Genomic DNA, 23342 nt, shown 5'->3' on the forward strand with positions numbered 1-23342 from the left:
AGCTCACAGTTCATGTGGGTGTGGTATTATGTGGTGACAGATTCTGATGTGGTGGATAGCATAAAAAAAAAAAACACAAAAACTAATCCATTCCTTTCTAAAGAATTAGTCTGTCTTGTGTTATTTGATGGTTGAAATAGCCTCTGACCTTTTTGCTGTTTCAGTCTGGCACATTTTAATTGCTTTGCAAATCACTGATGCTCTGTTTTTTTCACTTCTCTTAAACAGATTCTTATTTTATTTCGTGCTACCCTACCTGGTAGATGTTGTTATGGTACAAAGAAACACAAAGTAGATATGACAGCTTAATGTGTTCTTGGACTGAAATTCATAGGTACAAACAAAATCTGTCTTTTCTTTTCTAGTCTCACACTGCGATTCGTGCTAGCAAATCTGTATAATGAATGGAGCTGTTCTCTCTGGGGGGAAAAAAGACACCTTCTCATTTACCACAGCTGACAATTATCAAACATGACAGTGATGCATGCATGAGCTATTGCCTGCTGTATGTTATGACAAACATAACTAGCATGCAGTGATCAATGAAAGATGACAGATTAGGTTATCTTAACCTCCACAGCATATCAAAACTACACTGCTCATTACCTCCTCTCAAGATGTTTTTTACTGAATTTACCTTCCTGATGAAGGCTGCACACGGTCTCACAGCCCACACCCCTGCCGGCCTGCCTGACTGACGGTTTAGTTTTGTCATTTTAATAAGTGTACATTAGCATGCAAAAGGCCTCCTGGGGTTCTCAAATGCCACCTGTCGGATTTCATTGATGTTGTGTTTGCTTTAACTAATACTATAGTTAAACATATAGAGGAGATAATGTGGCAATTATTCTGTACCCAAGTGTTCATAACAAGTGTAGGGAAAAACAGACGACCTGGTGGGTGAGAGAGAGGAGACACAGAGAGTGATACAAAAGACACACATTCATTTATTTATGCTGAGTTTCTCATGGAGCTGTCTGTTCACTCATTTAAAGAGGAAATAAGTGATGCCTCTTTCTGTTTGTATAAGTGTTGTTACGGTGTTGACCCCAATGGAACCTAACATACTAGCCTTCGCTTCATAGTGATTGGTTTGCCGGACCCAGGTAAAGCATAGAGTCCCTGGCAGACTTTTTCAGCAAACAAGCACACACCTGTCTAATGTGAAGTAAAGATGTAACTAAATGTCAGATATCTTAAAAGCTAAATAGGTGGTGGTGGCCAAACTGGAGCTAAAAGGCCAGTTAATATTGGACTTGAACATGACAGGTAAAAAAATGCAAACAGAAGGCAAATGTTTGCCAACAATTGATAATGTGATGTAGTATTAACATGAACGCTGCTTACTGTGTGTTTGTACAGTAATGGAGTCTTACTGCAAATGGAAATGCTCTGTCACATTTAGGACTTTATATTGTTATGGGCCTATTAGATAGCTATTTAGCTAGTTAGACTTGATCACTTGCCTGTGGAGATGTAGTCTGGCATCCACTGGATATGTATGCTATTTACAGTTACCAGTTTATTATGGGAATTATGTTGGGAATAATCTTGTAAAGAGTACATTCTAGACATTGTATGACAAGTGTTATGAGATAACTTTTACATCACTTCACTTCCATCATATCAGCACTAAACTACTGTACCCTGAAAGAACCGTCCTGAAAAAACTGTGTGACATAAACCTTTTTAGAGATGTGTTGATGTAACTGTACAGTCACTTTGGGGGTTGTAGGCTTGAATTACGTCATACCAACAATTTCTATTATTCTGTACACCCCATTTATATAATCAGAGGTAGGCTGAGTAATAGAACATCTCTCTACAGTTCAATGACACCACAAACTGCATATTCCAAAACGATCATGAAGTTGAATCATCACCTCTCTCAAACTAAACATCATAACCTTCATGAAGGGAGGACAGAATTGTATTATACTACTAGCTAGGCTTACTTAATAAACTGACAACTGAGTGTATATTTACATGCACTGCGCATAACTCAATACAAAACCACAGCCTGGGTACATTATGCTGTGGTTTAACATTGAGTCCTGATCTTTTTAATGCATGATGTAGTTTAATGATTAAAGTCTTTCGAACTACAAAGGTCTCACCTCAGGGACACTGATGACATAAGCATAGCCTTTGCTTTTGTGTGACCTCTTCAGGTCGTTTGTATTGGCAACATAGTTTCGTCAAAAGTGCTCACATCAAGAAACGATTCTATAGAAACTATTCTAAATAGTTATACAGTTACATTTGGCTGATTTGGCTGTTTAAGGAAGCGCTCAATGAATCCTAACAGTGAGGAGGATTATGCTGAGGCTGGGCTAATCCCCTGAAGAAATACGAACATGAACGTTTAAATGTTAGTCAAAGCAACAACACAAAATACTGTACAACGCAATCAGGACATTACGGAGGTGGTGTAGTAAACAGCATTGGTATGAACAAGTGAATTTCCACCGATGTGGAATCAATAGTCTATCGTATGTTATCTTATCAGTGTATTTAGTGGAGTAACAGTGGCAGTGCCAGGTTACAGTGTCCACTTTAAAATGATGTGCATGATTATCATTTGCCATTACTAGTCACACAGCTCTAAATGAGCCCGTTATTGAAAAGCATATTGCAAACAGCTGATGCTAATAAGCCAATAAAAGTGCACTTCAAGTGAAGTTTTGTGACCTGTGCACACAGTGAATACCCGCTTCATCACTGCTTTATCCTGGTAGTGTACAAACGTGTGTGTTAGTGAGTGTGCATGTGTGCTTGCGCATTTGTGTGCAGTGAAGCATATACATGAGGGAGAAAATGTGTGTGTGCATGTGAGTGTTTGTCTTCTATAAACCACTGGGCCATGTCCTTCTCTTCTCAGTGAGCTGCTGAGCTGACAGAGGTCGTAGTCAGAGACGCTGTGACATTTACAGCTCAGAGGCTTATGGAGGCTCCCTGCTCTACCTGGCAGTCTGTGATTATCTACATTTGCAGCCCGCTGCAAATTTAGAAAGAAAAGAATCACAATGATATGAATGTCTCTTTGGAGAGGAGTAATTTGGTTTGAAAAGACAGCGGACAGATGATGTTAACTATGAAAAGGTTTACGAGGAGAGCAGATTGACTTTAGAGAATGGTCAAAGTGAGGTTAAGGATAATAAGATGTAGAGCGATTATCTGTCTCCTGTGGAGTTTCAAAAATGATCATTACAAAAAGTTGCTGCTGGCAAAAAAGGCCTAACTCAGACAAAATCCTGGTTATATTTCTCATGAAATATCGTCTAAATGTTCACTGCATGCAGAGAGAGAAAGATAAACTAGCCAATGTTCAGCCAGGAACAGTGGAAAAAAAATCTGCATCGCTGTGAAAAGCAAATAGTTGCAGACAGCATACATTTGATGGCCGTGATGCTCATGCATTAGTGTGATATATAAGGCAATACAGAAGAGCAACTTTTCCTCAGGTGGTTAGTGCAGGATGTGATCAGACTGTCAGCAAGAACATTCTGTTGACAGTTACATAGAGGATATTCTAGTCGCGCTGCAGTGCATAAACGCCTCATTATAAAGATGGATGCACTTTTGAGAGTTCAGTGGTGCAAAAAGCACCGGCACTGGTCCACAGAGATGTGGACAAAAGTGATATGGTCAGGTGAGCCACCATATTCTTAACAAATGGGGGTCATCCACCAAGAGAACGATACTACAAAGTTATTCTGAGTGATCACCTTCATCCAATGATGAAATATTTCTATTTTGATGGGAGTGATCTCTTTCAGGATGATAATACCCCCATCCATAGGGCACACAGGATGACTGAATGGTTTGATAAGTACGAAAATGATGTGAATCATGTGCTATGGCCTTCACAGTCACTATGTCTCAACCCAGTTTAACATTTATGGGCGGCAAGTGGAGGTCCAAAACCTTACTGAGACACTTAATGTTGGTTTTACCTTTAATTTGTCACCAGATATGTTTGTATATAACTCTGTGTGTTTGTGAGAGAGTACCTAAACACACAGGCATCCCGAAACCATAAAATTCTTCTCTTTTAAGAAGCCATTTTACTGTCAACTGGTGACCCTCGGAGAGCAGTGAACTGTCAGCCATGGCGAACAGCAGGCGACTGAGGTAAAGAAGAGGAGGGGAGGAAGGTGAGGGTGAGGTGTGTCCGAGTTAGAGGAGGGCAGTGCATCTTAGTGCTGATGTTAAGAGCTGAATAATTGCTTACCGCTGTGAAACCTGCGGCAGAGGAAGGGGGAAGGAACACTGGGAGGAGAAGAGGAGGAAGAGGAGGTGGGGAAGCACACTGAGATACTCAAGAGGTTGACAGCACTATTTATACCTGAATTAGTTATCTCACACACTGAAGTTATCTCTCTATCCTTCCTCCTCCTCCTCCTCCTCCTCCTCCTTTCTATCTCTCCCGCGGCTTCTCCTCTTCTCTCAGTCACCTTTAATCCTCTTTGTATCTCTTTGACCTCCTCTGTACTACAGTTGTACATGTCACTGGTATCCTCCTCGGAGCTTGTGTGCTTCGTGTTCTTTTTCAGTTTTTTGGTTGTTGTTTTTTTTGTTTTTATACAGTTGTCATACTCATGCCCTGGCTCTAATTTTTATTGAACACTATGAACCCGCTGATGTGAAAACCACCTTTGTGGTCCAGCTTTTGATGCGCTCTGCCAGACCCATGCAGGTAAATTTCACAGTTTCCTGCTTAACTTGATGAACATGAACCACCTGCTTCATTTACCTTTTTTCTGTTTACATATGTTCACTGGAGTAGAAATCTGCGGTGAAGCACCTAACACAAAGTAAGTTAATTCCCAGTCTATCATGGCGCTCAAACCCATGATCCTTAAGTCACAAGTCACAACTTAAACTGTTCGTAGTTGTGTCTGACTTCACACTTCGTATCGGCTTGAAACACTTTAGCCAAAATGCTCCAGAGCTCTCCTCGTCAGGATTTAAGTCACACAACCGCAACTTCATGCCGTTCAATTAACAGGCAACACCGACAGTCACAGTTCATCTGATGAATTCTAATCCCACAACTTCAGAGGTTGCAATTAACACTAATTGCATTTCAGACCACCAAAGCCCCCAGCAGAATGAATGTGTATTGTCTGCAATATTGAATTCTCCCCGTTCCTATATTGTGTTGTCCAAGGCATCGGAGGTCCTGGGTGAATAGATAACGTGAAAGTGTGTGTTTGTGTGTGTGGATGTGTTTGCATGTGTGTACGTGTTTCTCCTTCGTGTGAGCTGTTGAGTTGTCACCCTGAGGTCAAGTGGATGGTGTGACAATCTCCCAAATGCAATTAGGAAGTGGCCGGCTATCTGAAGGATCCCAGCGAGACTCTGATGAATTGCTTCAGCATGTTTCTCTCTCTGTGACTGAGATCCCTCTATGTCTGCATAGGTCACCAAATACATGCACACTGTATTACACACTGTTAGCGTAGCACAAAATCTGCACCGTCCACCATCATGTGCAAGTTGCTCGTACTGTAGATCTGTTTCACTCACCAGCCAAAAAAACTAATGCTGAGTGCTGAGTGGTTGGTAAAATTTGAGCATTCATTAGCCATTTGGCCAGGAGACAAAAAAAGACTGCCTACTACACTGTGTGCCAAGCAGACTCTTGTTTCTTTACAGCGAGACATTTCATTAAAGAATTTTCTGGAGGGAAAAAAAAGCTGATAGTGTTTTTGCATTAGAAGACATTTCCGTAGGTCACTTTGAAGAACTCCAATTACTTGAATGCGGTCTATACAGCATTTTAAATTTTATTTTCATTTGTGTGCGTGGGCTGCTATGTTAGAGGTGGAAATATTCACTGGCCTCCTGATGTTTATTGTGATTCACCTGTCAACGATTCAATTGAACAACAATTCTCAGTCCATCTCAATGCATAGAGATGCCTACAATATGACCACTAACTGACCACTTTACAGATATGCCGATTGGGTGATTTTCTTCCCTCTCAGAATTGGAGGCTTGGCTGATTAGTCTGGCTCGATGTTAGCTCAGGGTAAAAACAGCTAAGAAAAAGTTCCTCAAATTTGTTGTATTACCAAATTAATTCATTTTTGTGAGGCATAATTTACACACAGCGTCTAGTTCATGCTTCCCAAAAAATCATTCAGTGTAAGAAACAGCTATAATTTTGTGAGGGCGGATAATCCCAACGCCTCTTACATTTGAGAAATGTTCACACTTCAACAGTATAAAGAGATATTTTCAATCAGTACTGTGTTCGTTAGTATTAGAATAAGATGGAGTGACTATGAAGGTGCACGTACAGAACCTTAAAGAGATCATACTATGATATAAATGAATACTTTTCAATGTGACTGGATATTAACTTCTAATTCTTATGTCATTCTTTCTAAGCGATGAACTTTGCTTTTTGCACTGTGCCTTCTTCATAAGCTCCTCTTGTGTAAAGTAAGTGGAGTAAGGCTTTGAGGGTAGATTTCAAAAGCAATATGTCAGTGACAAATCTACCATTGATATTTGACAACTTATCCTCCAGTTAACTGCCTGCTGCTCAGTGTCCTCATAGTGTCCCGACTAAAAACCTTGAGACAGCACAGAGAAAATCCCATTAAAGCCAACAGGATGAAAGCTTACTTGAAGGCTCTGAACCCTCATTTGTTTTCAGCCTTATCCTCCTGTTCAATCCTCTCGCTATAACTATAAAAGTAAAGAGAATGGTGTTCATTCATTAGAACATTTAAAACTATCCAGATAAATGTAATAAATCAAATACTTGAAATGTCCAACCTTGATACAAAAAAGGACTCATACATAATATATATAGAGCAAGACATGCACAACTGAGATAGAAAAGACTATAATCTTATGAACAAATCACTGATCGTTATTGAGGTCATTTAAGATAAAACCTATGGGTAAAATCTGAGTGATTAAAAAGAGTGCAATACCTTGTATGTTTTTAGATTTATTTAAAAAGATGACTATTTAAATAAAAAAAACAAAATCAGTTACATAAAATGACACCTACAGTACATACAACCTGACAAACAAACAAAGCACATCCTATTGCCGAAAGATCAAAACATGTCTTCACAGAAATTATTTTAAAGCATTTAAAATGTATTACACTGAAATATCTCATAGTATAAATGCACAAAAGAGTCTTTGTTTAGATGCAGCTAAATCAAAATAGAAAGGTGAGATGATCAACACGACTAAAACATTTAAAACCTCTTTCCTGTTTTTTTGAAAGTCGGAAAAGGTCTCAGTGCCAATTTATCACAGCACACAACCAACTTAATTGTAATCAACTACACGGCTGGATAACCCCAACAACAACAGTACACTGAGTTCTACAGCATGCAAGGTTTTTTTTTTCAGTATCAGAGCAATCCAGTGATAGTTATCTGTATGTCCATGGGTACTTTGCACACACGATGCACACTTTTAATGGTGAAAATAATGAATAAATAAATAAAAGACACAAGAGAAAATAAGACAAACAGATAATCAGACAGTGACACAGCCCTCCAACTGACAAGAGAAGAGGGACACTGACAGTCTGAGTCGGTGAGTTGGATTTCTGATATCTTGACAGATGTTTTTTATTTTTTTTCTATTAAAAAAAAACTATTAATTGGTTTTGACTGCAAAAAGAATGATTGAATATGATTTCAGTGTATGTAAGTATGGATTACCATATGATTGTACAGGTGTACATTATGGTAACTCAACATCAGCAGGGGTCTAACATAATTTCCATAATAGTGCAGTCTGAGGCTGCCAGATAGTGAAACATGCTGGAGAAAAAAAATGTTGTCTCACCAGTCTAAATTTCCACCTAAGAAGTAAGCAGGGACAGATGGAGTGACTGAAGCTCCAGAGTGGGAAAGGACTTAAAACACACACCCTTGTTTGCTTAGTCACACACAGCCATGTGCTCCGTATGCCAATAAAGTATTTAGGGCAAGGTGTTTGCTCGTGGTGGAAATCTCTGAAAAACACAAATCTCACCAATGATCTGGTGATAATTTAGCAGCAAATTTGAAAAATTTTGAAAAATACAAACTTTTATATAATTGTAATACTTTTAATATACTGTACTACTTGCAACCTCAGATAAAAAGAGCTACAGTCTTTCTTTCATGAATTTTTGTATGCAAGACACAGAGCAAAGTCTGAGTCAATACATCAGTTAAAATCAATTAATCAATTAAAATCTGAGGCATTGTAATGAAGCTCTTTACCCTCAAAATATTTCTCATTTTTGTGTTTTTGGAGCTCGCTGCATAATGTACAGTGTGCGTTTGTATTGTGTACATGTGCGAGTGCTGTTAGGGTGTGTGTCTGTAGGTCAGTAGTAGGATGAAGTGTAATCCAGTCCTTAATGAAACAAGAGGAACGGGTCGACTCAGTATTGAAGGCAGCAGAGTGAAGGAATCAGCGCTTAAAACCGCCTGACACACTGTCTGCTTAGAAACTCACTTTAATCAAGGTCTTACAGCCATCCCAACCCTCATCCCTCACCCACCCCACAACACCGCCACACACGCAGTCAGATCTTGATACTGAATCTTTTGTCTAATGCTCTATGCAGAGACAGACAAGCAGGCACAGGCAGACCAGATGGAGTCACAACAGTATTTGATTAAGAAGAGGAATTAACATGATTGAATTTTCTGTTTTTCTGTTGAGGCTTGACTGAGATACAGAAACAGGGTTCACTTGAGGCTTTCAGCACTTTGGAAGTCACTCCTTGAATTTTACTGTACATCACATTATTATATCCAGTATCCAAAAAAGGGAGGGAGAAGAGGGATGTTCCTTTTGTAGAGGACTAATTGCTAAAATATTAGCTTGCCACTCCAGATATAAATCCAAGGCTTCATTCCTGAGTCTAATTTGTTTCCAGTTATGTTACCCTTGGGTCACATTATTGGACAGTGTGACATATTTCTTCATTTTCATGTTGATGATACACAATTATTCCTCTCTTTTAACCCAAGAACCTTTAACCAGCTTGTCTGTTTTGCATAATTGTTTTCGTGACATCAGGAGGCGAATCCACCAAAACTTCTAGTTGAAGGCTGATATTTAAATTGCAGGTCCTGACCCGAGTTTGTCTTTTTATATACAGTAGTACTCTGATGCGTGCTTCCATGTTAACAAGCATGTATAGTGAGTACTTTATTTTTTTTATCATGTCGGTAAGGTCAGCCCTGTAATTTCAAGACCCAGTTTTCATGCATTTCTCACATCCTGTTTGTTATAACATGCAGATTAATCTTTTCTCAGGATCTCATCCACGTCATGACCAAATAGTCTGCTGCCAGCTTTTTTCCCCCCACCAGTTCCTTTCTTTTGTACATTGGATCACATTTTGGTACTGATTGTACAATTCATTAAATTACTAATAAGGCTCTGTTACATCCACTAGGACTAACCCAGTCAGACAACACAACAATCATAAAATCAACAAAGTCTTGGTGGTAGTAAAAGAAAAATGTTTATTTATAACAAACAAAAAGATACTCAGGTGGGGTAGGATGGGACAAAGTGATTGTGCCAAAAAAGGTGAAATTAATACAACAAAAGTAGGACTGTCTTATCTGGAGCTAAAGAAAAGAAACACCAACAAAATGCCTAACTGGCTAACTAACAAAAGAACTTCTCAAAACAGTACAAGGTGGCACAACCAATAATCCTAGTGAGGTAACAAAAAATGCCTACGTGTGTAGGAGTGTATAGGGTACCCCAACTTACCTAGTCCCAAGTAAAAAAACAACCCAACAACCTCTCGCCACCTCTAACAACTCTGCAAGGTTTCACAAGAATAAACACAGGCAGCACAAGCACAAGTTGGGGGAAAAAAAAAATGGAGCAAGAGGGAGAAGGCCGGCGACATCCTCCATTTTAAGAAGCCTTCTCCTTCACCATAGGCCAGCTGGGGAGGTGGGGAGCCAATGATCAGCAGCAGTCTGCATCCCAGGTGAGAAGTATTTCTACCGCAATCACCTAAGGAAAACACAGGGAAGGGGGAGGAGAGACACAAAACACACACCTTGCGGCCAGGCACGTAACAGGCTCACATGACAGAGCTCCAACATCTTAACTTGTCATAGTCACAGGTCTAAAAAAAATATATATATATACCCATAACAAAGTACTGGTTCTTGCATGCTGGTGCACTGAGGTGTTTTATTGGAGCTTCATTAACACTTCATGTTGTTGTGTTTGAATGTCTGCTAGTGTTGTTAAGTCACTTTTCATCTTCTTAATCTGCATTTTATTATTTTGTTTAATTAGAATTATTTATAGTTCATTTAAATTTTTCTTTCCAGTAAATTTGTTGGCACCTTTTTTTTAAATAAACTGAAGAAGACGATTTCTTTAATCTAATTTTGTACTTAAACTTAAATGTGATCAAATGCTATGAACAATATAGTACACAACAAACTAGTAATATACTTTACTTAATTACAAAACGGGAGAGAACAGTTCAATCAGTATAGAAGTCCTCTTTTTATGTGGAGCAATATGTAGACTTTTAAGTCACTGATACAAATTTAAGTTGTTTTTTTTTAATAAACAACTGTAAGTCTGATTTCTATTTATATAGCACCTTTCTATGAATATTGTCAGTGTTCATTAGTCATGTGTTCTTTAGTATTATTGTTATAAATTAGTTTAGTTTTCATTTTGGATGTATTATATTCATTTTTAGTAACTTTAAAATGACCAGATTGTAACCAAAATGCAAATGTTTTGTGTGGCATGGATTACTTGCTGAAGAAACAAACTCTGAATTGCAAACTTTTTGAAACCCACAAAGTGGAAAGGAAAGAGTAATCACAACAAGCAAGAAATACAAATTAAAGTGTACCAAGAGGCATATAGAAATGTCTATAAAAATGGGATGTAGGAAAATGTCAAGCCAGTTGGACGTAGTTTTGAGTTTAAATCTTTTAAAGACGATATTTGCCTGCAATTTTTCTACACTTAAAAAAACAGCCAAGGATATTAAAAATGTAGTATAAGCAATCGTTAAATCTAACAAATAGAAAGAAAAAAAAACTTGTCTCATGGAGTGTGCGTTGGCACACTCCATGCGTTTGTGGATAATCATTTTCTCATTAATGATATCCATCTTGTCTGTTTACACTATACTACCGATTTAACATCCCGTGAAATACATGTTCCCTGACAGCTTGACATTTTCTGTCGATGCAGTTTATGCCGCTCGAGGTTTCTGTGGAGTGCTATCTATTTTATATGAATGTTCTTATCGAAGTTTTTTTTTTCGCTGACTCTTCAACTTTACTCACAATTTGCCTTGGCAACAGGCCAACTCCCCAGAGCAAAAATCTATGATATTTACCTTGAAAAGGGACCCCTTTCCCTCATGACGTATAGGCCAAAAGATTAGACTTCATTTCATCCATATACCACAAAGTGGTAAAATTTTAGTGTTCCCTCTGGTGGGGCTGGTGTGAAGTAAAGTGGCAGGAAAGGACGTGTGTGTGTGTGTGTGTGTGTGTGTGTGTGTGTGTGTGTGTGTGTGTGTGTGTGTGTGTGTGTGTGTGTGTGTTTGGCCACATTTGCTGATACAGTAGGAATCTCTCTGAAATTTCTGCCATTACCATTTACATATACATTGGCACATCCCTCCTCATCCTCATTTCTCTCTCTCTCTCTCTCTCTCTCTCTCTCTCTCTCTCTCCTCATCTAATGCTTTCTATCTTCCCTTCACCCTCTTACGTTTTCCTTCCTTACGTAATCCAGAAAAAATGAATTTGCCACAACAGATGGAGCGGAAAATGAATTTGCATCCAACCCCAAACTGTTAAGTGGAAGTACCTTTTCCTGCTTTCCACCAATAAGTCAAGGTTTTTGCATAAAAGTATCTTATAATAACTTGTATTTAACCTGATTCTTCTCCTTTTTTGGTCCTAGATTTTATTTTCTCACTTTGTATGTATATGTAATGTGTATGTGCAGGCAGGATCAAGGCTGTGCTTATTGCTCTTTTTCCATACCACCTACCGTGTTTATTATTTTTCTATACATACAAACCACATCCCATTGCCATGCTGGGAACCTTTTCATTGTGATAACACTTCAAAGGGGCAAATACGAGGGCCAGGCATCTTGGAAATTGGTTAGGGATCAAACCTTGAAGCCCACTGTGTTTGGCAGCATCATTATTTCACCAAGAAGGGGATTTGAAAAAGTTGAATCAGGTTAAAAGGAATTCAGAGAGAGAACATAAGTGGCTATACGACTGTGCACGTCAGTGGGAAATGAGGGCGAGAGGAACAGAAGTGGAAAGAAGCCAGTGGCAAGAGGAAACTTTGTCTTTGTGTTTGTCAGTGGGATTTGGGCATGCAAGCAGAATTCCCATAGCTAGGTAACATTTTTTCCGCTGTGTCCCATTATGTTCTGAGAGATATCAGCCAACAGGGTCAAAGCGCTGCAGCTTTTTGTTCCATGTGCAGGGAGATTTCCCAAATCCCTGAAATGAACACTTGTTCAGAGGATGAACTCCACAGATGATTCAAGACTCACAATCCGATCTACACACACACACACACACACACTTCAGGCAACACAGTAAGCTGCTGTGCAAATGGTTCTCGCTCTGTGAGCACAACAAATTTCATCTTTTGTTGAGCTGACACATATCAGAAATTATTTTTTCTCTTAACTACACCCCAGGAGCTGTACACTGTTTTTTATTTCTTTGTTTTTTTTGTGAGCAGCTCATACTGACAAAGATCACTGTGTCCAGAAATGGGACTCAGACTGAAATTTGAAGTGATAGCCGTGCTAAAAAGAAAATGTCAGCAGTGTGTATTGTTAGTTTTCACTTCATTACCCACACTTTGATTCATCCTCAACTATCTGAGCCATTTGGTAGCTGCTGCTGGGTTCGGGAAATGACTGGGAGTGGGGGCTACAAAATAATAAGATTTTACCAGCAGTGTCATGAAAGAAAAATGAGTGAATGAAACGTTTTCCCATGCCTGTGTTTTGTTTGTTCCCACTGTGTCAACCTGAAATTAAGTGTAGTGCCAGACTTTGTTTCTCACTTCAAGTCTGAAAGTAGCGTCGACTGCTTTCTTATTGGCCATCAAGAGTCCTCATTATCTGTCCCTTTATTGATGAGCCACATGCTGAACGCTCTATTGAGAAACAGACATGTTGAAGCCCATTATATTTCTCTGGTTTCTCTTTTTCTAGTTTATTTTCTTGACGCTGTTTGCTGAGATGTCCAACTGATACACAAACTACTGTCCTCCTCAAAACTGTGTTCAAAAGTGCTGCTTCATTTAATTCTCCCTTGATGCGTGTCTCTATCCCACTGTCTCTGACCATCTTCACACTGTTTTTGTTTGTCTGTCGTTTTAAGTTGCTCCTGACTCACTAAATGAAATTGCCGTTTATAGTAGACTGAAAGTTCTACCTTTATTTGTGGTACAAAAAAGGCGGAAAAATGAGTTTTGATGTCACTGCAGTTCTAATTGTTTACCTTATCATTGTAAATGTAAAAGATAAAAAAACACATCATTTACACCTTTATTTGCTTCTCTTTTTCAGGGGAGATTTGTGCTTTTAAGATCTATGGTCAGGATGCTCCATTCGAGGCTGTGGTGTTGAATCGAACATCAGGAGAAGGAGTCCTGAGGGCCAGTAGCCCTGTGGACTGTGAGAACCAGAAAGAGTACACCTTTATAATCCAGGCCTATGACTGTGGGGCTGGACCCAGTGGAGCTGACTGGAAGAAATCTCACAAGTAAGTCAACCAATGTCTGTTCATGTGTCTGTTCATGTGCTGTGAGTGTATTTAGTTTCAACAGGCATGTCCAATCAAACATGGGTTAGCTGACAGAGGCAGACATGAGACATCAGTAGTTCTGTTTTTTTATATTTTGATTCTTTAAGAAGTAACTACTTGTCATACTGTGTGTTATTTCATCAGTTTAATTAATTTATTTGTGTCCTAAAATTAGAGGAATGTCTTTGATATATGTCCTCATTTTCAATGTACGTGGTGTAGAATACTGTGAGTGCAAATGTCATTCCATGTGTACCAAACCTGTGTTTTATTATTATTTTGAGAGGTTTATAATTGTCTCTTTTTTTTTTTTTTGCAACAAACTATTTGGGATCTTGCCTGAGGAAGGTTAGACTGACAAGAAAATGATTTTTTTTGTGGGTTTACAAAATAACAGGAATCTGTCATATCATTTTATACACTTGCCTTGCAGCAAATTCTTTTTTGTCTTTTCAAAATGTTCAATTTGTATTGCAACAATATCTTAAAAGCATTCTTTTTATCTCTTTTAACATTGTAGTTTTCTGTAAGCAAATAGTCCATATCCGTCTGACAGTCAGTTTGTTTCATGATGAAGTTTTTCTGGGTTTGTATATGTTCACACTCCTCCTACACTTTGGCCACCAACTATCTGACATGTTTTTATCTCTGAAAGTTGTGATTGTCAGACCCTGAATTAATGCTGTCATGTACTCATAATTATTATTTATCTTAGAATGACTCTGTTGTTTAGCTGTCTGAGAAATGTGAATTTAAAGTGGGTGGATGACATGACGTATAAACAAATATTAACATGAAAATTTACATCAAAGTTATTAAAACAGCTGCACAAATGAGTTATATTAAGTTTTCAAAAAATATATGAAAAACAGAGGAAAAAGCAAAGAGGAGCAGTGATCATGCAATGAGCCCCAGACCGCACGATTTATACTGAACAATATGAGAATATACAGCCTTAAAATGAGCAGAGTTGAATTAGCACTTGTCTGACAGTGTTGGTCTAATCTAATTTACAAAAATGTGATGTGATGTTTGCTCATGTTTTTGTGTAATTTTCAAACACGAAAAAAGAAGGTCATTTGTGTCTACTTGTGGTTTCAAGAACCTGCAAGATAAAAGACTGGGATGGATCGTGCATTTGAAAATTGTGCTGTGTTTGTTTGATTCTTTACACTTTTATGTATTCAAGGACATTTCACTGAAAATGCTCGAGATGCCTGGATCACATTCACACAGTTAAGGTTTTTTTAAAAATTCCCCAAGATCTCTTCTCTCAGTACGGCAGCAGTGACAGCTGAGACTTGCAGTCCTGTGCTCAGGATATGTCCCCCTAATGGCCCATCAGTATTACGTGTGTCCAGATGTGTGTGTGTGTGTGTGTGGCAGTGCTATGTGAAAAAGATTGACAGGCAGGCAGACTGGCATGGACAGCAGCAAATCAAACCTACTGGTTCTTCAGTCAGAGACAAGGAGCTGCTAAAATAAGATGCTACAAGCTCAGGACTAAAAGAAAAAAAATATCAGCTTAGGAACCTGTAATGAATTTCACCAGTAGATGATGAATGACACACAGTGTGTGCGTGTGTGTGTGCGTAAGAGTGTGTGTGACATTATCACTGCATGACATTCTAAATAGGCCTCATTAAGCTAATGTCATTAATTAGCCAGATGTGCTTCTTCACATACACCGTGAGTTGTTGTCAGAGAAGGTCACCGGTGAAAAAAAGTGAATTTATTGCTTCATTTATATACTTTAGTGCACAAATGTTTTCAGAGTACCTAGTTAAAATCTTCAGCAGTCCCCTTGCAGCGGATGAGATTGTGTTTTGGTGTGTATCACACTAAAAGGGAGAGGGATATTGCGAGAAAGATAGAGAGATAAATTGGAACCTTGAAAAACACTCTGGCTTTGCAAAATCTGCTCTGGATGAGTCCTTGTCAGTACACAAACCTGTTAAATAAAACTTTGATGGGCATTAGATAGTAATGGGACCCCATTTTGCAAAGAAACACATATATATTTCTATATAACACGTATATATGGTCCCTTTTTAATCAACTCTTCTCAAACCTGTTTTTCAGGACTAAATCTATAAATGAATATAAAAGCATTGGTACTGTTTTCTTCTTACTCTGCTCTGCCTTTAACTAACCACTGTTCTTGAGATAAACAGTGGAATACTTTGGGTCTTAATTAATTTCAATCATCTCTAATGACTTAAAGCGATTTATCTTTCCCTCCTCTATCCCTTCCTCAATCCATCTCTTTTTTTCCTGCGTCATTTCTTTTCCTCTTCTCCATCAATCATTTCCACTCCATTTTCTTTGCATGCTTCTCTCTGTGCTCCCTCCCTGCTCCCTCTTTCGTTCTTTCTTTCATTCCTTCCTCCATTCAGGGCGGTAGTTCACATCCAGGTGGATGACGTCAATGAGTTCTGCCCTGTGTTTCGGGAGCCACTCTACAAGGCATCAGTAACAGAAGGCAAGATCTACGACAGCATTTTGCAGGTATTTTCAATATTATATATTTATTTTATATTGTTAATTACTTAGTTTTGAGTTCAAATTAACCTGATATATGAGCATGCTGGGTAAGATGGTAGATGATGAGTGTTGTTGCCAGTAGTTGTTAAACAACTGGAAGGAAACTGTTTTTTTGTAATATTGCAGGTGGAAGCTTGGGACCAAGACTGTTCACCACAGTACAGCCAGATCTGCAACTATGAAATCGTTACTGCAGGGACGCCATTTGCCATAGACCGCAATGGTAAGTTTGTGTGTGCTTTTTTGTGTGTGTTTGAATCTAGCTGAATGAGAGACAGGACCGTAGTTATAATTGCTGATGTGATTAGGAGTGATTTATGTGTCTGAGAGAGAGAAGGAGAAACTAGGATAGCACAGCGAGGAACAGTTTGCATGCCTGGAGGCTTTTTTCCTTGGAAATCTGAATTTCATTTAATCATTCGTTTTAAGTGTGGCCGATTAGTTTGGAAATTGTACAGTAGGTCATAAACACATGACCAGAAAGTTACATACAGTAGACGGTGGTCTGGAGAAGCAAACAGGGATCCCATCACAGAAACACCGCTCTGCACTTGGGTTCAAACTCATTTGAACCTTAATGGCACATGGCAAATTTCGATTAAACTAATGGTAGTGTTGTTCGTTCTTGCCTCACTTGAACACAAACAGCACGGTAAATGTCTTGATGAAAGCAAAAATTCATTCTTTAGCATTCACATTTGCTTGTTTGTAAGAGGTGGAAAAACAGCTTTACAGCTTTTTGTGGATGCACACCAAACAATACACTTACTCAATACAATACTCTATCTATCTATCTATCTATCTATCTATCTATCTATCTATCTATAGAATAGAAAGCTAAATGATCATGTTGTTTTACAAATCTATTCTCTTCAATTGCTAACATTAGGGTAATTTCCATAGAGTGTAGACAGACCTGCAATTATGGATGTGCGAGAGATTTGTTCTCACACATACTCTGCATATTTATCACAAGAATGATGCTGTGAGCAGTTCGCAGACCTTATTAATGACACTTTTGTAAATATTTTTCTGTTTTACCTTCTTGTGATGTGGGGGAATGTTTGTATCTCAAGTATAGAACTTACTGAAGTAAACTGAACCTTGGGTAAAACATCTTGGTGAATTGATATATCACCTTGCCTGTTGTTGGAAAAAGTGGCACATGATTGATATCCAGAGCCTTAGCAGTTACTGTTGTTTGCACCAGCAGCGGATCAAATCGTCACTGTAGGAGACTTCTGTAGGAACTGTCTGACCTCCTCACATTGCTTCCTCTGACATTTCAAGCACAGCACTTTTCTTCTCTGTACTGCTGTGCTCTGAACTGATTTCTCCTGTGCTCACTGCACCTCCTCTCCTCTGATCTCCTCTTTTTTTCCCGTCTTCTCTTCTTCCCCTTCTTCTCCTCATCTCCTCTCTCCTCTTCGCTTCAACAGCATTCACTGTGACAGCCTTTCATGCAGCCAAGCCTCCGGATGCAAACAACAAAAATAGCTTCAGTTGTCCTCATAGGTCTGGAGGCAGGCTGTGATGGCATTGACTGATGCAAAATGACAAAAAAGTAATATGACATTGTTTTGAAGTGTGTTGTTTATCTTGAGGAACATCTGTATTCAAGTCTTACATATAAATAATGTGTTTAATCATCAGCTGGAAAAGATTTCAGCCCTTTATCTTTCTGCTTAGATGTTCTTCAAGATGTACAGCAATCTCACTGCTGCATTGTTAACATCCAGCTCAGTTGGTAAAGCATACTACAGGATTGGTGCACCACTCTTCTTGAGGCGTAATCCCTAGTGACTCAATGTAGCTCTAATATTTTTTTTGTGCTTGCTGGCCTCCTATAAACTTGTGGATCTACACACTTGTATAGTTTTCTCACCCGCTTCTATGCATTTACTGTAGTGGTACTGCAGTTTTCCATCATTGTACAGTATATTTCAAACCCACACACATCCAGCCAGCCCTCAGATTTGTAAAACAACATGATGCAGAGTCTGAAATTATCCTTTATGTCAATCCATCTTTGTCAACTAGTACCAACATAAAGTGTACAGTAGACAAATCTATTAAAGTAAGCCAGAATATACTGGTGAGAGAAATACAAAATATTGCCCTTAGCGTCGTCAATATATCAGTTTTTTACTACACCATTATTATAGCCAAAATAATGTTCAATTATTTTTCTTACCTTTTATTGTGTTTGGTCTCTTGAATATAAGGTACAGAGTCTGTAACTGTAACCATAACTGTACAAAAGTGTACAAAAACAACAAAGCAAGAATAGAAATAAACAAAAATGAATTAAGAGGCATTGAATTATTTACACAATAATGTCATGTGTAGTAACATGATTTCAATATTTAATTTTTTAAATATCACGGTTGTCATCAATACCAGTATATTCTGGCAACCTAACTACACTACTATAAAATCAGTTACTCCAAGCGTTTGTCTTTAAAAACCTTAAAAACATTTGCAGCTTAATACTTTCTGTATGTGTATGTGTATACGATTCTTTGTGTATGTTGTCTACCAACCATAAGTTTGGAGGCTACAGTTGAGTAGACCTCCCCCTCCACCTGGGGCTGTTCTCATGAAACACGATTAGAGGGTTACTGTACTTTATCTTAAACTCACACACCCACAGTATTCTGTGCTGCAAGCCTAACCCTGCTCCAGCATGTTATTGTTTTAAATGAAACTACAAACTAACTGCTATATCCTGGTAAAACCCCTCCAGGATCTCAATGTGGACAAAAGTTTGTCTTTCACAGTGGTCAAATGGTTTATTATTTAAATGGTTTACTATGAAGCCCTCTTTTCTTCTGGCCATTTATATGTGAATTTATGGTATTTTGTAGTTGGTTTCAGCAGCAGAAATAGCATTTCTTTAACAGTTATTAACAGTTGCTCATATTGACTTTACTCATTTCAACATTTCTTTATAATGCCAAAAGAATGACTGTCTATAACATAAAGTATCACTGTGTGCTACTTAACATGACAAACATTTGTGCCCACCGTAGTTTCTCTTCCATGCTACAAGAGGAAAGTGAGGCGAAGCGTTTGCAGTCAGCTGTTGCACCAATACAGTAGATGCCACTAAATCCCACACACTGGACCTTGACAATAACTAACAACATGAAGGATCATTATGTCAAAGAGGCACTTTATCAATGGCATCACGATAAATAATTCAACACAAATTTAACGCTATTAAACATCCATTGAAGATAGCCAACAATGAGCTGCACCCTTTGACAACAATAACCTCAGTACAGTATATACCATTGTATAGTGCTGTAACCAAAGCATGTCTATGGAAATCCATAGACACCATCTCTATATGTCACTGCATTCTTACAGTGTTACCCTGGTGACAAGTGAAAATAGTCCATCATTGTTGTTTCCATTGACTGTTTACAGAAAGTCTTAGATATGCACATGCAATACAAGGTTACTGGACCTTGAAAAAAGCACAAAGAGTGATTTTTGTTCTCAAGGAGCTGTTTCTTTAATGCAAAGTCAGTTTCAATTTTTGCACAGTGGAAAGTGTTCATTGCTTTATTACTGTCAAATAGGCACAAATAAGCAACAGTTTATTTTTCTCTATCATTGAATAACCCTAATTATGTTTCCTGTCTATTTTTGTTTCCTTTAGGTAACATCAGAAACACAGAGCGGCTCAGCTATGACAAGCAGCAGAGCTACAAGATTATGGTGACGGCCTTTGACTGTGGTCAGAAGAAAGCAAAGGAGGATGTGGCTGTGCATATTGATGTCAAGCCTGTCTGCAAACCTGGATGGCAAGGTTAGAGATAAAAGAGCAGCCAGTGAAATGCTTTCAAAACACATTAATTTACCTTGCAATAGTTGACGTATTAGTATGCTGGTATATAGTGCACTGACATTTTGTTAAAACATACTTAAATGTAAAGCAACACCATCAAAATTGAAGCAGGTAGTTCACTGCAGTTTCTGAGTATATCTTTTCCCTTTTCGAGGAAATTCTATCTCATTTTAGAACAAACATCTCTCGAGGAAATCAGAAGACCTGACAAAACCTCCAGAGGGAAGTTGACTGGAGTGTGTGCAGGCTTTCTTTTTTTCTCCTTTAACATGTTAGCAGCTTGGCATTCGAGCCAGCCCGTCTCCCCAGCTGCTTCACCTGTCAACACTGACAGCATCTCAGGAGTCAAACTCACACTGGAATGAAAGAGGAAGACAGAGGAAAGATAAGACAGGAGAGGGGGAACAGAGGAAGGACGGAAGAGACCCGTGACTCAAGGGAGGAAAGAGAAAAACAAAGTTACAGTGAAGGAAAATGATGATAGTTTTTTCTGCAGCCTGTGTGGAGATAAATGACCTAACCAGGATATTACTATGTACTGTCTAGTTATTAAAACCTCCTAAAGCTCCTAGATAAAGTGAGCCAAGAATGAAAGAAAACCAAATTGTTCTTTGCCATTTTCTACATACACTGAAAACCATGTGGATATTCGTACATTTTAAGCCTTTATTACAAGCAGAGATTTCCGGCTGGAAATCGAAGACCTTGTGGTTTAACCTATAAAGCTACTAATGCGCCCCATGTGGAGGTACATAAAACTTCTCTACAGAGTTAGTATATGTGATGAACTCAGACCTGGGAATAACTTCAGCTTCAGCTGAATCTTACATGGACACATTTCCAAATGAGGCTTTGTCACATCAGTTTTAAGCGAGTATTTGCATGACCATGCTGTAAATGTCCCTGATGGTTTGGTGGATGTTTTTCTGCTTTCCTACTTGCTCACTCATGCTGGCTATCTTGCTCCATGTCTAATGGTATCACATTTTCTGTGCTATGAAAAGAGGAGATAATTTTAAAATCACATGTGACCAAGCCTAATGTTTCCGACAAGAACCATTTGTGCAACAAGAGCACATACTGAGAATGACGTGAATGCCAGGATTTAGGATTTAGGGACCCTCGCTGAGGGAAATGTCAGTGCATATCACAGAGGGTTGGAGGTACAGAGAGAGAAAATCAGTACAGTGTTGGAAAAGAAAGTCTGAAATGGCAAAAGAACTTTATGTAAATGTCATCTTCATGTGCGGAAGAGCTCTACATTGATTTTAACACTGTAGGCCTAAGAAATAATATAAGAAAAGGAAGGACATGTGTTATTTTTGATCCAAAACAAACATTGCAGATCATAAAACCAACAAAATATCAGCTGGACTATTGATTATTTTTTGAGATCCTGTTGGGCACACGGTATTACCGACACGCTGCATTTGAATCACAAAGAAACACTTACTATCATGCCCTGCTAACATCCTCATCAATGTTGCATGATCCTTTGGCTCATAAACGAGGCTGTACTGCATAATCCTGATTTAAAACCATTAACCCATAGTAGCTTAAAATCCATGAATAAAGCATAATGCATTGATGCATTCAAACAACAAGTCATTTGTCCATGTCACCTTCTGTGTGTAAAGGTCAGCAGCAGTCCTTGCAGCTCGTTTTTGAAAAAGGGCCCTTGGCATAAACAGAGGCTAAATATGTCTTCCTCCACCTCACCTCTCACTCCTCCTCACTCCTACCTGATCACAGCCTGTTTCTCTCTTTGTGAATGTTTGTCTCCAGAGACTTTATATCATATTCTGTAAGCTTGGCAAGAGCTGCCAGGTGTCCACCTACACATACACACACACACACACACACACACACACACACACACACACACACACACACACACACAGGGACGCTCACGCACGTTTCTGTACACAAACATGCTTGTGAATCCCTACTTCACCTCAATTCAGGGATTCTTGTACATGGAGGATTGTTATAACACCTGGGTAATGAAAATATATCACCTGGCAACAGGACTGACAGTTACAAGGAGTTCAGCACCACTTTTCTACCAGGACTGTCATGTTGCAGAGCCATTTCAGTCTCATTTTGACTTAACGCAGGGCAAGATTCAAGAACATTTTAAGCTCCAAAGTTGCCAACCTGTGTAATTTCCTGTCTTCCTTTCAAGACCCACATGCTCATTATGAAACCACCTACATTAGAACATAAAATTGTATTTCCTACATTTCTGTGGATTGCTTTAATGATGCTTGAAATGTCAGGGAACAAGATTTAAAAAAAAATATATACTAAAATAGATGTGTGCGTCACTTAAAATGCACACAAGAGCACATACAGTATACGTACTTATTAACTTTAGTAATTCACTGAATGATTGTACATTGTTTCAACAGTTTCCTTGTTCTCTCAATTTTAAGACCTTACAGATCTTGTGTAAAAAAATCACACAGCTCCACACAGTCTCTCAGAATGGCGGATCTAAATTAAATTATTGTTATCACAAAGTGAGAGTTAGTGGTTAGTTCTCACCATTAAATATCTGGTGACTGCTGTTTCTTAAAATACGTGAGGTGTTCAGACTGTAGTGTAGTGTAGTGTACAGGTTGTCAGGACTGGTTAACCAGAACTATCGCATGATGGATTTTATTGTTACACCACAGTGAAACAGATGCTTAGATTTGTGTGTGTGTGGACAATCAAGTTAGAGAGAGTACTACGCTGAAATAAGGTCATTAAAATGTTAAGAGGACTAACAGGAATAGTAACAATAACATAATGCATTTTCCTTCTTGTGTAACATTGAAAGATAACTCTAAAACTACTGACTCTATACAAACTACTAAACAAAGTTTGACCTCTAAAGGTTGGAACAAGCGGGTCGACTATGAGCCAGGGACTGGAAGCAGGCAGCTGTTTCCCAAGATGCACTTGGAAACGTGTGGCGGTCCCCTGTCTGGCGTGAAAGCCATGGTGGAGCTGCAGACCAGTCACATCGGGAAGGGCTGTGACCGGGAAACATACTCTGAGAAGTCTCTGCAAAAACTGTGTGGTAAGTAGAAAAAAAGAGAGAGAAAAAGTGAGCAT

The 23342-nt window shown here is 38.7% G+C and overlaps 1 protein-coding gene across 1 annotated transcript in view; it reads left to right on the forward strand.

Annotated features, from left to right (window-relative positions):
- Nucleotides 1–23342, forward strand: part of clstn2a (calsyntenin 2a) — a 137237-nt gene that overhangs the window by 84896 nt on the left and 28999 nt on the right. Inside the window, exons 3-7 of the mRNA XM_019255077.2 lie at nt 13603–13798; nt 16237–16348; nt 16511–16607; nt 20052–20201; nt 23122–23307. Coding sequence (XP_019110622.1) covers nt 13603–13798; nt 16237–16348; nt 16511–16607; nt 20052–20201; nt 23122–23307 — 741 coding nt within the window. The remainder of the gene's footprint in view (nt 1–13602; nt 13799–16236; nt 16349–16510; nt 16608–20051; nt 20202–23121; nt 23308–23342) is intronic.

The sequence above is a fragment of the Larimichthys crocea genome, chromosome XII, assembly GCF_000972845.2.
Source record: "Larimichthys crocea isolate SSNF chromosome XII, L_crocea_2.0, whole genome shotgun sequence".
NCBI lineage: Eukaryota > Metazoa > Chordata > Actinopteri > Sciaenidae > Larimichthys > Larimichthys crocea.